The 16,784-nt window shown below is 38.2% G+C and overlaps 1 protein-coding gene across 1 annotated transcript in view; it reads left to right on the forward strand.

The window, feature by feature from the left end:
• Window positions 1-16,784, forward strand: part of rbm19 (RNA binding motif protein 19) — a 273,505-nt gene that overhangs the window by 98,137 nt on the left and 158,584 nt on the right. The window contains exon 22 of the mRNA XM_073065480.1: window positions 11,948-12,053. Coding sequence (XP_072921581.1) covers window positions 11,948-12,053 — 106 coding nt within the window. The remainder of the gene's footprint in view (window positions 1-11,947; window positions 12,054-16,784) is intronic.

Here is a 16,784-nt window from a genome sequence, read left to right on the forward strand (position 1 = left end):
TCATTGATGCTCTTGTGATTGAATGTTGACATTCATTTGGTAGTTGTGTGGCAAAAACCCAAAACGTCTTAAGGTTATCCAGGGAACCAAATTAAATAGTCCCAGCATTGCTGATGGTAGAACCCAAGTGGAATGTGAATAGTAAGGAGGATTCAAAAGCTTCAAGGGTATACAGACAGGCAGTAATTTGTCAAATAGTGTGGGGTAAAAGAAGGTCATTCACTTTGTAGAAAAATTGAATACCAGATTTTTTTAAAGGTCGAAGTAAATTTATTATCAAAGTACATGTCTGTCATTGTATACAACCATGAGATTCTTTTTCTTGTGGGCATTCACAGTAGATACAACAAATCACCATAGAATCAATGAAAAACTGCATCCAACAGGACAAATAACCCATGTATAAAAGATAAGAAACTGTGCAAATACTTGTAGTTGTAGAATACACCTTCTGTGTGCTACTTGGATACGTCTTCAGTGATGAACCCGGGGTCGTAGGATGTTTCTGGTCCGTAATCATCAGACACCCTCACCCGGGCGACCTAGCTGGGGGTGATCAGCCCCCGACTTGTGTCCAAGTGGCGCACTAATCCACGGATCCACAGCCACTGCGAGGCCTTTTCAGCAGCCTCCTGAATGTTCTTGGTGGCTCTTCTGCACTGCAGTCCTTTCACTCCAAGGAGTTTAAGAGTCCGCTGTAAATAATAACAATAAATATTGAGAATATGAGATCAAGAGTCCTTGAAAGTGAGTCCATAGGTTCTGAGAACAGTGTTGAATAGAGTGGCTCTCCCCTCTGGTTCAAGAGCCTAATGATTGAAGGTAATAACTGTTTCTAAACCTGGTATTGTAGATGCTGAGTTTCCTGTACCTCATTCCTGATGGCAGCAGCGTGGAAAGAGTATGGCATTGGATGGTAGAGGTCCTTGATGATGGATGCAGCATTTTAATTCCACGTCCCATTTCCCATTCTGGAATGTCTGTCTATGGCCTCCTCCATTGTTGTGATGAGGCCACACTCAGGTTGGAGGAATGATACCATATTCCACCGGGGTAGCCTCCAACCTGACAGTATGAGCACCCTGTAATGCCACCCCCTTCACCATTCCCCGTCCCCTTTACCCTCTCTCACCTTACCTTATCTCCATGCCCGCCTAACACTTCACTCTGGCACTCCCCCTTTTCTTTCTTCCACAGCCTTCTGTCCTTCTCTATCAGACTCTCCCTTCTCCAGCCCTGTATTTCTTTCACCAATCAACTTTCCAGCTCTTTATTTCATCTCTCCTCCTCCTGGTTTCACCTTTCACCTTATGTTTCCCTCTTCCCTCCCCCCACCTTTTAAATTTACTCCTCAGCTTTCTTTCTCTAGTCCTGCTGATGGGTCTCAGCCCAAAACGTCGACTGTACTCTTTTCCATAGATGCTACCTGGCCTGCTGAGTTCCTCCAGCATTGTATGTGTTGCTTAATACACGAAGGTGTGTGTTTGTTACTGTAAACTCTGTAAGTGAGTTCAAACTGTTATGTATCTAACCTTATTAAAACACTTCCATGTCCAGATTTGAGTACTGGTCTAGCATTTCTGTACTTCATCCATAACTTGTGTCCTATGGTGAACAATATCAAAGAACAAGAATGCACCTGGCTTTTTTCATATTTGTGTGTTTATAATGCCCCAAAGCACTTCCTGTGAAACCGTACTTGACTTCCTCTTTATACTCTATGTAATCCAATTTGTATCCATACCATCTGTTTTGTTTTTCCCTTTGGCAGTAAGTTGCAAAATCACATTGCCCTTGTTATTTAGAAAACTAGAAAGGGAGTTTTTTTTTAACCCCTTCGTTAGATTAGAATGAATGGTGAAAATACAGTATACCCCTACTTTATGGAAGGATTGCAGTCCTGAAAAATATCCTTATAACACAACAAAAATTCAGTTGTACATTTTGCATTTTGTATTTATTTCAGTTTTTGTCATGTGCATTCTGTGAGTAAATTTTTATTCACTTCTCAAATTATATGTGAATTTCATAAGTGTGGATTTCCTCTACCCAAATTGCTGTAATGCAGGAATACACTACCTTTCAATGTAGAAACTGTATTTGAATTAGTGTTGTCTGATACCTAGTGATCAATAGTATAGCTTTTGTTTTGTACCCCACTACACCATTTAATTGGTGATACTGTTTGGTAAGTGATGATGTTGCATATTTGAGACCATTGCAAATATGCAGAAGCTGCCACACTGAAGCTTGATATGAAGGCTAGAGTATTATTTTTTTTTCCAAAATACAGATCAGTTTTGCCCTTTTCTGTGTTTCTGATGACTATATAAAAAGTGAATAGTTGGTTAGAATTTTAAATTCAGTGGATACGTTGAAAAACTACCAATATTGGCTTCTTGCAAATGATATACTTGTATATTTACATACTGTCCTAACACCTCTGGAGAAGAAGGATACTTATGTGAGAATGTTGTTCTTGGACTACAGTTCAGCATTCAATACCATAGTTCCATCCAGGCTCGACAAGAAGCTCAGAGACCTTGACCCTGCCTTGTGCAGCTGGATCCTGGACTTTCTGTCAGATCGTCAACAGTTGTAAGAGTGGGCTTCCTCACCTCCAACCCTCTATCTCTCAATATAGGAGCCCCTCAGAGCTGTGTACTGAATCCCCTCCTTAACTTACTGTATACCCATGACTGTATCGCTACCCACAGCTCTAAACTGCTAATTAAATTTGCTGATGACACTACATTGATTGGCCTTATCTCAAACAATAACAAGGTGGCCTACAGGGAAGATGTTCATCTCTCTGACACACTGGTGTCAAGAAAACAACCTCTCCCTCAATGTCACAAAAACAAAGGAGCTGGTTGTGAATTACAGGAGGAATGGGGATGGGCTAACCCCTACTGACATCAATGGATCTGGGGTTGAGAGGGTAAGCAGCTTTAAATTCCTCTGTATCCACATCGGAGGGCTTCACGTGGTGTATACACACCAGCTGTGTGGTGAAAAAAGCACAACCACACCTCTTTCACCTCAGACGGTTGAGGAAGTTTGGAATGAGCCCCTAAATCCTAAGAACTTTCTACAGGAGCACAATTGAGAGCATCCTGACTGGCTGCATCACTGCCTGGTATGCGAATGGTACCTCCCTTAATCGTAGGACTCTGCAGAGAGTGGTGCGGACAGTCCAGTGCATCTGTAGTTGTGAACTTCTCATGATTCAGGACAATTGTGTAAAAAGGGTCCCGTAGGATTGTTGGGGACCCGAGTCACCCCAGCCACAATCTATTCCAACTGCTATCATCCAGGAAACAGCACTGCAGCATAAAAACCCGGACCAACAGGCTCCAGGACAACTTCTTCCACCAGGCCATCAGACTGATGAGCTTCTATCTTACATTGACTGTTCTATTATAAATTACTATGATTGCACATCTAGACGGAGACATAACGTAAAGATTTTCACTCCTCATGTATGTAAAGGATGTAAGAAATAAAGTCAATTCAGTATTTCTGAATGATACATACATTTTTTCCCAGTTGTGAATTAGACTAAAACACTGCAGTGACATGTATATGATTCCTAAAGAAAAACATGGTGGTTGGAATCTGTGTGGAGCTCAGGAGAGTTCATGTGATGATATAGGTGAGAGTAAGAGATTGGAAAATGTTCTGAGTAGCTACTTTGTTCAGTATATATTATAGAACATGGTACAGTCGGCCCTCCTTATCCGCGGGTTCCGCATGTGTGGATTCAACCAACCGCGGATCGGGAAAACACGGAAGTTCTCTCTCCAGCACTCGTTGTTTGAGCATGTACAGACTTTTTTCTTGTAATTATTCCCTAAACAATACAGTATACCAACTATTTTCATAGCATTTACATTGTATTAGGTATTATAAGTAATCAAGAAATGATTTTAAAGTACAGGCAGTCCCTGGATTATGAAGAAGTTCCGGTCTTGAGTCCGTCTTTAAAACGGATTTGAAGTTGGAACAAGTACATCCGGTATTATTTAATGTCAGTTTGTCAAATGTTTGTCTTAGTATATATTTTACCTTTCTATGAATATAAACCACTTAAACGTATATATTTCAATAATGGAACCACTACGTTGCTTAGTAATAATTGTAGCTTTCATCGGGGCAGGGTCTTTCACGTTATCCATTAAAATTGTTCCGGTTGTTGACTGACTGTAGCCTAACGCTTTTCCAGTGACCGATGGTGTTTCATCTCTTTTCGATCGCTTTATTACTTCCACTTTATTTTTAATCGTGATCGTGATTATTTTTGTGAACAGAAACACTGCGGATTCAGAGCTGTGCCGGGTCCTAAAGACCATTGCACTGCGACAGGTAAAATAAGGTCTGGGGTTCCGCTGGGTCCTAAGGTCCACCGCATTGAGACAGGTTAAATAATTAAATCTGTGTGGTATCCACGGGGGGTCCCGGAACCAATCCCCTGTGGATAAGGAGGGCCGATTGTAATGTGCTGTGCATCCAGTGAAGTTAACATTGAATCAGTGAAGGTGGTCTTGCTATAATTGAGGAAAAAATAGCAATGAGGTCAATATTTTCACATTGAAGAGCAATGTATTGAGGACTGCGTTTTAAAGAGACTAATAATAACATACATTTTTACAGTTATTTCCTGATTCAGGAACTAACTTTTAAGTACTTTTGCCATGGGAGATGGATTTCATGCTTTCTATTTCCAAATATGTCAGTTGCAGAAAGATGAGTATTAACTTAGAATGGAACTTAGTGGAGTAAGACATCAGGGCAAGTGCTACAGATAAATTTCAAAACACATATGAAATTTCCACTTTGTTATCAAAAAAGAGGGAGGAACCTATCTTGATGGATTATTGAAATGCCATGCTTGTGTTAGAAAAGTATTAACTAAAAGATTGAATTACTCATGATATTTCTCATTAATTTACCACAGATTTATTTTTGCTTGAACTCAAGTCTCAGGCCAGAGAGCATAAAGCAAGGCCTTTCAAGATGAAAGTTAAGCAATGCTTCTATATGCAGAGAGAAATAAAAGTTTGAAACATTCTTCAATTTTCAGCTGGATCAATTAAGTTTCTTACATCGAAATTTAGTAAGAATTTGTTTACTATAAGGTATTAAGAGATTTGGGACAAAGGTAGTGAAATGGAGAGAGATCATTTATCTCCAAAGGCAGAGCAGGTTCAGGTATCTATTTTTTTTAGTCCTATGAGCTTATAACCTGTTGGGAATCTCACTTGGCCTCCATCCCACTTTCACCCTCCATAATTTGAGAAACGAGGCCTGAAAGATAGATTTATTTAACAAAGCGCAAATAATTTCAATGTAGAAAATTGCCTTTTCATTTGAGAATGTTACTGGCTAAGAGTTAATGACATATGACACCATATTTTCAAATGTTTACCTTCTGCAATCTTGTATTTAATACAAATATTGCTACAACAAACAAATTTGGATGAAAGCAGCAATAGTAATTCTACCTTGAAAAACATGCACAGAATGCTTGAGGAACTCAGCACGTCAAGCAGCATCCATGGATAAGAATAAACAGTTGATGTTTTGAACCAACACCCTTCATCAGGAATGAAAAGGAAGTGGGGAAGAAGCCAGAACAAGAAGGTGGAGGTAGGGTAAGTTGATTGGTGAGACCAGAGGAGAGGGGGAATGAAGTAGGAAGCTGGAGGTGATGGGTGAAAGGTAAAGTGCTGAAGAAGGAATCCGAAAGGAGAGGCTAGTGGACCATGGAAGAAGGGGAAAGAGGAGGGATACCATAAAGATGTGATAGAAAGGTGAGGAGAAGCAATGAGAGGGTAAACGGAACTTAAGAACTTTAGTTTATGTAACATCTTTAAGTAGCCTGCTGTCTTCAAGTATTTCATAGGAAAGATGCTTTGAAGAAGAGTGGATTTGTTGCTACAAAAATTTTAAACCAAGTCCATTTGAATATGAAGCTATTGTTGCATAACGGATAATGTGCAAAGAATGAATAAAATCTAGTTAGAAACTTCCAGACCTTCAACTCAAAAGTACCAGTCTCATGGACAACATCTTTTTAACTATAGTCCTTATTGTTTAAATGTGCTGTTGACTTTTAACCCTGTAACACTTTTTTAAACCATCATCTCCAAGAGCTTCAGTTCAGAACTGCCACTCACTTACAAATCAGAAAGAGATCATAGAAGATGCTGAAAAACTGGGTGCTATATAACTCTGTCTTCTCTTGCATTCCATTCTGGCAGTTGTGTGGTTTGTTGAAAATGGAAACATTGCAATTGGTAATAATTGTGGCAAATAGTTGATTTTTAATGCTCAACTTAAAGAGCAGTTCACATAACTAGGTATCAAACTTATAAGATTTTTGTGGATACTGTATGGTTAATTTTCAGTCCCTTAAGGTGGTCTGTGTAAGAAAGAAAGAAATGGTAGTACTGGAATGGCTAGAACAAGATTCTCATAAATGCAACATGGCCAAATAATTTAATCTTCTGAGTATGTTACAGGAAAGGAAAAGAAATTTAAATCACATGAAGGCTCTTAACTCAGATTCAGCTTCAAATAGTATTAATTGCCTTGGTTCTTCATGATAATTTCCACATACAAAGTCTTTCATTGGTTTTCCTTTCACTTTGAGGGATTTAAAAAATTTCGACATTTGGAAATTTATCTTAAAATGTTTCTACTAACAGTCTTCAGCAGGAGAGATAAATGTTTAGATTTGGATTTCATTATTAATGTTAACCAATTGTAAAAGTTAGGAGGTGAGGATAGTTCCAAATTCACTCAACACTTTTTTTTTAATTAACGAAGTGTTCAAAGAAAGCGGTCTTTGAATTCCTTAAAGTAGAGCACTTGTCAATATATGTTCAGGTTCTACATTTTATTGAACATTTAGCATATCAATTTGATTCAATACAATTAAACTGAAGATTCAAAGGGATTGAAGTAGTGCCTTTTTTCCTATAGATTATTTCAAAGTATCTGTCTACGTCTCAGATTCATTGCAGTGGTGTTTCTTTTGTGCTTATATTTGTGATCCCTGTGGCTGATAGTGGATTTGTCTTAAAGCTACATGACTAATGCTTTGTTCCTTCAGTCTAGCAGTGCCAGTTTCATAATGGCAAGCATCTCTTGAAGCCTAACATTTGAATTTTCATTGTATTAAAGGTCATGAAAAGGCTGCAGAACAAAGTGGATTTACTGTGTTTGCATCTGTTTTGCAGCTGTTTTGATGTGTCCTTTAACCTCTGCTGCAGCCACCCTTCTCGCATCTTCTATTAGATCTAATAAATCGGTTCTGTCATTACACAGATGTTGCACAGTTAGGGACATTCAGCTTATTTTTGAATGATTGTTCAAGGTACTGGCACAGTCATGATAGCTTATGCATAACATTTTTGCTTAACTTAGATTTCCCTTCTTGAATACTGCATAGACAGAATTTTGAAAGAGAACGTGCAGATTCATTTGTGGTTTCCATAATCCTAAATTTGCACACTGTAGTGTTTCAAGAAATGCTGTAGATAAATGCTTGATCATGCTGGGTGCACTTGGTTAACATTGTATCTAGTTTTAGTTTCTCTGTTGCTTATTAGGATGTTCATTACTGCAAATTCTAGGCTAATGCTTCATTTTTGGTCTAATATGCAGAAAATATTTTGGATTGTTAAGCATGAAAATATTAAATGTAATTAGGAATGAAAGTATATTGTACATGGCCAGATAGTATTTTTGGCTGTTACAAATTAGAAAAGATGTAATTAAGGAAGTACTTAATTTGTGAATAATCACTCTGACGTTCCTTTCTTATCATTGGCTAAATTGCCTGGTGTTTGTTTTGTGTTTACAATTGCTACCCTGTATTTATATTTAAATTACTTGTGAAGCTCTGAGTAGTTTATTTTTTAATGGAAGGGAATATGGTCGGTCATATTATTTCTCGAACAGGCATTGTTTTTGTTGGGCCATATTTTCATGTGTGTTATTTATGCTGATTCTGGCAACAATCACCCATGTGGAATCCACCCATTCCAATTCCTCCACACTGTTCTACCATCAGAAAAATTTAGCCTAGTACTGATCCAGACCAGTTCTTTGAAAAGATGAACTATTTTTGTGTGAATATACTAGCAGTTCGATAAGTAACTGAAATGTTTAAAGGAGCAGTACGTTTCACATTTTGATGTATTGCATATATTGAGGCCCAAATTTTATTGAAACTTGTTACAGCATTTTTGCTACTGTTTGCCAATTGCAGTTTTATTTTAAAGTCTTTTTGGTCCTTTTTTAGTTTATCCAAATTTATGAAGGTTTTTGTAATGGTTTTTTGCGAGTCAGAAACATTGAGTTGTGGTCATTCTGAAAGCTTGCTGCCTGTCAAGATTACCGCAGGTGCATGGGATTTGCCACCAAGTATGTGGCTGAATTCATCTAGGAAAGTCCTTTGGAACACTAATATGTTCAAACTTGGGTGAGAGTGTGTGTTGCTGGGTGGCACAGTGCTGACTACAGTTACTTGAAATTTCAATCATAACTCACCAGTGTAGCATTGTACTATGCCTCTCACTTCTTTTGCAGTGCCAGCACTTAATTATATCATTTTTTGTGTAATGCTGATATGAGGCCTGCCTTGCCAAATCTTATCATGTCAATGCAACTAACTAATATATAGTTTGATAAAGAATAAAGATTAGCTTTATTTCTTATTTGTATATCAGAACATTGTGTTGTTTGTATCAATGACCAGTACAGTCTGAGGCTGTGCCTGGAGACCCAATGCTTCCAGTGCCAACATGTCATGCCTACAACTTTCAAACCGTTAACCTGTATGTATTTGAAATGTGGGAGGAAATCGGAACACATGGAGGAAGCCCATGCAGTCATGGGAAGAGCATGCAGCAATGAGATTTGAACCCATATTATTGGCACTGTGAAGCATTACGCTAGTAGCTACACTCCCAGTCCAAACCATGATTGGAGACCAGATCTGAGGAAAAGGAAGAATTCCCCATTCCATCTTAATTACTTGAAGTTTCAGTGGGGATTAAGTTGAGGAAACACACTTTACAGAATTTTGATGAAGAGTGAGATGCCAATGGGAGATTCAGTTTTGTCCTATGGACGTTGGAGGACATGCCTGAAAACAAGGCCACCATGTCAGAGGAAATGAGTTTAATGACTATATCAAGAAGAAAGTAGTAAGTTAGAAATGAAGAAGAACTTGGAGTCTGGCTTTAGCTCTGGCCCAAAATGCCAATTGCCAAGGTTCCTCTTAGAGCGGCAATCCTATAACAATCTGACGAGAATAATGTGTTTGCAGGTTAATATTTGCTAAGAGAATAGTCACTGAGATGCACAATTTGCTGCATGCCTCAGAATCGTGCTGAGATACTCTGCTATAGACAGCAGCTCAGGTCGTTCAGGTGACAGACCTGTCCCACTTTCTACCCACCCTTGCATTTGTAAGCTCTGTAGTTGCCCACAGAAGGAGTGAACTCGACCCCATCTCAAGTACAAAGCAGCAGGCTGAAATGCCCATTTAGTGGGAATTTGTGCATGTTGTTCAGCAATGATTTCAACTTCAAAATGTGCAGAGATTTCCCACGTTAACAAGGCAGCAATTAAGGAAATGATTGAATTAAATTTTTTTAACTGAATGGCCACAGTTTCAAACAGTTCATTCAGGACTCTACTAACTACTTGATCTGTACCTGCACCTTCCTCATCCAAATTAACAGTTAAGCAATATAAGCTTGGAGAGGGGATGTGGCAAAGAAGCAGATGGCTGCCCTACATCCTGTAATTTGACTTACAAGTCAAGCTTTTGTGCTTGTTGGGTCACAATTCTAGTATTGCCCATCCATGGGATTTCTTTAAACTGGCAGGTCAGGAGGTCCTTTTTAAAGGATATTTAGAGATGATTATTTAAAGTTGACCTAGCAGTGGTGATCACGACTCCCTTATTTTTCTGATTTAGTGCAAATCATGAAGACAAGATTCAATAAATCACTGTGCCAAAAATAAATATATCCACTCAATGCCAACACTGAAAAAATATTTAACTATTCACTCTTGTATTTACTACCTGCCCAGTGTGTGCCCTTGGCTTATTACCGTTTCTGTGCAGAGCTCTGTGAATGCAAGCATTAAGTAATGTGACCGGCACTCTGATGCTGCAGTCATGCTAATGAGTTTTGAGCACCAATTTCAGATCTGGATTGCATACGGGTCAAGCTAACATATGTTCTTTATGCATTGCAGTCACACTATATTTTGAAACTTAATGGTCTAATTGCCACTTGTTTTTAATTCTTATTTGCTTTCCTTCTTGTCCATTGTGTCTGATGATGACAGGAAACCTGTGTGGGAGAGTTTTTAAAGTCGAAAGCTGCTCCACTGGGATACTGCACTCTCTCGACCTTAGAAGTCTGGGTCCAGTGGTACGAGCAAGCATCACAAACTGGGGTTTCCTTGGTTGCAGTGGATGACCATGACTTCTCCTGTGCCTTGTCATGCACAGCAGAATTGCAATATCACCTTTGTAGCCTTTGGATCTCGCAGCAGATCTCATCCACCCAGTCCACCAGAACTGACTTCACATGCTAAGACAGGCATGTCCCTATTTCACCTAGGTATGAAGTGATTGGCTACCTTCACCTGGTTTAGCCCACCTGTCGATGTGGTGTGGTTGCTGTCTCATGCAAACAGCTACCTGCAGCCACAGGTGAGAGCTGAGCGTTCTGCCGGAAGTTCCTTCACCAGAGATGCTACCCCCTCCTTGGCATCTGTATATTTTTCTTCTTAAATCACTGACCATTTTGCAATATTCCACATTTTCCTCTTTCACCTCCTCTCTTGTGAGGTCTTGTGAAGCCAACAAAAACTACAGTATTCTCTATTGCAATCAGTGAAGAGGATCTTTAAGATCTTCAGTGTCAGCTAACAAGATGCCTTTACAGATTGGCAAGGTTTATCACCCGTGTGCCATGGACTGTTTTAAGTATGTTAAATTGTAACAACTGAAGTGTAGGTGATAAAGTAGCTGAACTTGATAGATGAATGCATATAGGAAAAAAAGTTCAAATATTATAATTATGAAGGGTATAGTTAAGGGTAAATGCAAGCAAGCTTTTTCCACTGAGGCTGGGTGGGACTACAATCAGAGGTCATGGCTTAAGTGTGAAAGATAAGAAGTTTAAGGGGAATATGATGGAAACTTCTTCACTCAGAGGGTCGTGAGAGTGTGGTATGAGCTGCCAGCACAAGTGGTTCATACAATTTCAATTTCAACGTTTAAAAGAAGTTTGGATAGGTACATGGATAGCGGGGATATGGAGGGCTATGATCCCATTGCTATTTGTGGGAGTAGGCAGTTTAAATGGTTTTGGCATGGACTAGATGGGCTGAAGGGCCCATTTCTGTGCTGTACTTTTCTGTGAGTAGTTTAAGGGGAGAATATTGGCCAGAGATTTAGACAACAATAATAGTTTTTGCATTTTGCTTTTCTGAATTTGGGTACTTTAATTAAGATTTACTTTTTTTGATGTTTCCACAGACCTTTTTCAAATAATATGTTTCAACTTTACAGTATATTAAATGAACTGAGAGTTCAACCAGTTACCAAAGTAAGAATAGAATTTTTGTGAACCAGTGATGATGTCTGTATCTATATAAATATTTGGTGATGTTATGAACTGTGAAAGCTCAATCTAATGATTGTCTGTCTCACATGCACATCACATTTCCATCATATCAATGTGTTAATGTGTACTGTTCCCAAAGTGGTGCAAAGTAAAATTAGTCATTTTGATGCCTAGAATTCAGAAATATCAAACCTGTTAGCAGCATTTAGTCACTGTTTTTTTATACCAATGAGGAAATGTACATATTGTATTGAATCCATTAATTTTTTTTCTTTCTATTTCAGTACTTTTGGGGAAATAAAGAGCGTACGATTGCCTAAGAAAATGGGAGGAACTGGCGTACACAGGGGCTTTGGATTTGTTGAGTTTCTCACAAAACAGGAAGCAAAGGTACAGTATTTAGCAATGTAATCTTATTTAAATACAAATACGATGGATTCTGGTTAATTGGGGCAGCTGCTTATTTGGGACAACTCTTAAAGAACAAAAACTAATTGAGAAAATAGCCAGGATTCCTTTTGTTTATTGGGGCACTATGACATTGATTTAGGACAGGAGACTGCTGCCAAAAGTTTCTAACGAGCATCAATTGCACACTCATGTGGCTGTTAGACACTACACTGTGCTTTGAATGAACTCTTTTTAAACTAGCGCCACTTACGCATGCTTGTTCAAAAAGCAGTGATTTTGTCACTGACAATTGGCAAGAAAACAACTCAGAGCTGTTTAGCTTATTGCAGTTTCAAGCATTCAGGCTTGGTGATGCCAGAAGCTGGCAGGTGTGAAAATGAAACAATTTCACTGCTTCAAGTTACAAAACAATGAATTTGAAGGTATGTTCATCATCTTGAATCATACAATAAAAATGAAGATTTGCTGTCATCGAAGGTATTGTATGAGGTCAGTCCATTATCTGCGCTAGGTGTCTGGGCTGAATTTGTTCATTTACAGTGTTGCGTACCCATGACACGTGACAGTGGTGTACTTGTCACATGACAGGTGTTGAAGCTATACTGGACTTGAGGTAATGGTCTTGTGATGGTGGAGTGACGTCATTTTCCTGCCAGTAGAGGTCATGTGACAGTTTTTTTTTACAGGGTATAAAAGGAGGACCCCTCCCTGTGAGGAGGGGCAGTTCGTGGTAGGATTTGCCATGTTGACTTCATGCCACTGCGTGATTTAATGTTATGACGCAGTTTAGTTGAAAGATGGAGTTTTATCTAATGCCTAAAGTTTAAAAGGTCATTGCCAGCAGTTTCTTTATAATACTGCTAGTTAAAAATCAGTGGAGAGTGAAGATCGGAGTTTGGGAGTTAAAAGATTGAGGAAAGTCGATTTCAACGGTGAAACAGGTTCGACCTTGTTTGATCCTCATTCGGAAGGAATTCGTTGACTGTCCCCGTGTTAATCCCTGTGAATAGCAGAAAGGATTGGGAACAGTTTTGTAAAGGAAAGGTCAGTGCCTTTAAGCAGTTTCATTTTCCATCTTCGTAAATTCTTCTTGGGAAAAGTATTTCGACTAGGAATCGCAGCAACACGACGTGAAAGAGAATTTAAATAGTCTTAAAAAGTCTCTCCCTTAAATGGACTGTAAGCATTTTGAACTTTTGCAATACTACTTTGAAGAACTGTTTTTGCAACATCGCTTTAAGAACTGTTTAAGCTGCCGCACAGCAGCTTACTTCCGGTTACGTTAGTGATTTGTTTACTTTTGGGGGGTTGTTTTTCAGTGTTTAATAAATGTTTTATTTGTTATAAAAACCCCTGCCTCACTCATATTTATTGTTGCTGAATCCGTAACAACAGTCAATTAAAAAAAGTATAACATGCATACGTTAGATGAATTCCTCCATCGATATCTATTTCGAATTAATACACAGTTTTATCGTACAGTAGTGGTATTGATAGTGTTCTAATTTATTCTGTATTTGATTTAAGTACAAATTTGTTACTCAGTTAAAACAGTGGTTTATCTTTTTTAATACTACTTCAATTATTTCCAGTAAACTTTGAGTAATTGGGGCATCTACTTAATTGGGCCAAAATGTATTGGTCCCAACTAACCAGGATCCATTGTATTTTTTATAAATTAACTATTTTGCACTGTATACTTAGTAACTGATTAGTTAGTTGCAGGCGTGTTCATTCAGCCACCAGAAAGTACTCATTTCCCTATTTCTAAATGTTCACCTTAGCTAATTATGAGGGGTGATTGATAAGTTCGTGGCCTAAGCTAGAAAAAGAAAATTTCAGAAAACCTAACACATTTAATTTTCAACATAGTTCCCTCCTACATTTACACACTTAGTCCAGCAGTTGTGGAGTATACGGATCTTGGACCTCCAGAAAGTGTCCACAGCAGGGGTGGTTGATAAGTTGGTGGCCTAAGGTAGAAAGAGATGAGTTATACAGCTCTCGTTACATACACATCACATGCAGTTCAACTCTTTGAGTGACTATGCAGAAAGTTTGAAGTTAATAACTCATCTTCTACATAATCACTCAAAGAGTTGAAAAATAAATGTGCTAGATTTTCTAAAATTGACTCCTTCTACCTGAGGCCACAAACTTACAATCACCCCTCGTATGTGGACTGGATGTTACTTAATCCAGTCCATTGTTTGTGCTAATCCCTTGTATTGTTCCTATAACCACACTTGCCACTTATGACTGTTTGGGTGCTGTGAGCAACAGCAACAGACAGCACAAGCTGACCCCTTCCCAGGAACACCCTAATTAAATTGTTTTGAAACATCTTTTATGATTAAAAGCATTTAAAAATGACTCATTATTCAAATATTTGTAAAAGTACTTTAAGAAATGCTTCAGCCATTATATTTAGATTCAAAATTGGCTTGGCCATATAAGATAGAGTATTGGTAGAGGGGTGTTTTTCTGACTGGAAGTCTGTGACCAATCATGTTCAGCAGTGATCAGTGTTGGGAGCTCTAATTGTGATGTACAGAAATGTATGTATGTAGATTAGTAACTTGGCAGATGTCACAAAAAGTGTCAAGAGGTGTGGATAGAGACTAAGTTTAAAAGATATAGCAGGATAGAGAGCAGTCATGAAATGTAGGCAGAGAAATGGCAGGTGGAGTTCAGTCTAGCCAAGTGTGAAGTGTTACATATTAGAATGTGAAATATAAGAGGAAAGTATATAGTAAATGGCAAGACCATTAGGAGCATTAGTGTACAGACAGATCTTGGGAGGACAAGTCCATGGCTCCCTGAAAGTGGAAACACACGTATATAGGTTGGAAAGAAGGCATGCAACATTCTTTATCAGTCAGAGGAAATATGTGTAAAAGTTGGCAAGTCATGTTACAGCTGTATAAAACACAAGTGTAAGTGTTGTAAGGTCAATTTTTCCACTTTTGTGCATGAATGCATGTAAATTCTGAACTTGGCCAGAACATCCTCACAAAATCAGAGTCAACAATTATCCATGCTTAGTTACTCAGTTCCAATCTTTATTGCAGCATTAAGTAGAAGCTTTTGTTTTGGTTAAGATAAGCATCCCTTCGAAGTGAATGTTGTGAACATCTGGCTAAGGAACTAAGTCAATTTCAGGATGTTATTAATACTCTGAAATGCTTGCAGTGGATTTGAAGCAGATCTGAGTTTTAATTTGATGTAGTATACTGTGAATATCTGGAAAGTATAATTACATTGCTGTCAAAACCAGCTTGAAAAGCTGAAGGTTCTCCTTGAGCAAAATATCTTCAGATACTATTTTTGTGTTTTGCAGTCCCGGTGGAATATGGCCAAGAAAACAGTCTCAAGTAGGCAGTGCTTAAACTGCTGGAATTATTTCTGATGATAGTAAATGATGCTTAAAAGTAAATGATGCTTAAAAGTTTAATTTCACCAATTTTTGGAAAGGCCTATTCCAAAATAAAGTTGAACAAATAAAGTTCAGTGACAATTATCTGAGAGTTTTCCACTGTTTTACACAATAATAAACCTAAAGCTTCAGTGGTGAATATTAAACATGGATTATGCCATGAATCTGTAACCCATTTTATGTTCATGCTGACCAAATATTCACCACAGATGATAAAGCTCTAAGAAGCAGATTGCAGTATGTCTTTGATCTGTAATAAGGTAATAAACAATAGATTATACTGTATTTTACAACTAATCAGACAAAAATGCCGGCCAGTTGTGTAGTGGCATCTGCACTGGACATTGAGGAGAGTGGTCTAGGTTTGAATCCAGCCAGTTCCTTGCATGCGTTCCATCCGTGCAGGGTTGAGCATCGAGCTAGCAACTCTGCCTTGTTAAAAAAAACAGACAAATGCTATAGAAACGGCAAGCTTGTCACCCGTTGCCCCACAAGGCGTGGAGAAGAGCAACAAATAAACAAGAAATGCCCAAAAGGAAAATATATGTTAAGCATTTTCAGTCAAAAAGTTGAGTTGTATTGAATTATTGGAATATTAATATGGTATGGAGGCAGTGACTGTAATATCAACTTAAAATTAAGCAGTGAGGAGTTTAAATCATCACAGACTCGAAGATCTGAATCATAACAGGGGATCTCCGTATTAGTTGGGTTGCATTTAATATAAGATTAATTTCCACTCTGTTGCCAATTTTAACAAAAATATAATCAGACTATTTTAGACTCAAAAGGAGCCCAGACCTTGCTTTAAGGTGCTACTGATTTCAAATAGCAAACCCAGGGCTAAAAAGGTTATTGCCGCATTCTGCTGTAACCAATCAATGTGCCTGTCTGGATGCCAGAAAATTTTTAGGGAGTTAAATTTTAAGTTGCTGAGAAACTTCTTGCTCAAATTTTGAAGAGAGTTGCTACTTATCTGTTAAGAATTAAACTTGAAGATTTTCAGAAAAATTGTTTTGTTTTAATCAGTAGATATAATCTTCCCCGTCTCAGAAACCTATTACCACTGGGCTCTTTGAAAATGTCTTTATTAGTGTGGATGCTTTAAACTCCAAGCATTTTTTGTGGTACTTCTATAGTCTTGTTTTGGCACTGTTATAGCTATTATGATTGACCTATCATATTCAGTTTGAGGAGAGATTTGTCTTTGATTCCCATTCACTTCAATTTTTCTATGATTCATGGGTGTCATGCTCACTCGAATGCTCCTTTGA

The sequence above is a fragment of the Hemitrygon akajei genome, chromosome 14 (genome assembly GCF_048418815.1).
Source record: "Hemitrygon akajei chromosome 14, sHemAka1.3, whole genome shotgun sequence".
In the NCBI taxonomy this organism is placed as follows: Eukaryota; Metazoa; Chordata; class Chondrichthyes; order Myliobatiformes; family Dasyatidae; genus Hemitrygon; species Hemitrygon akajei.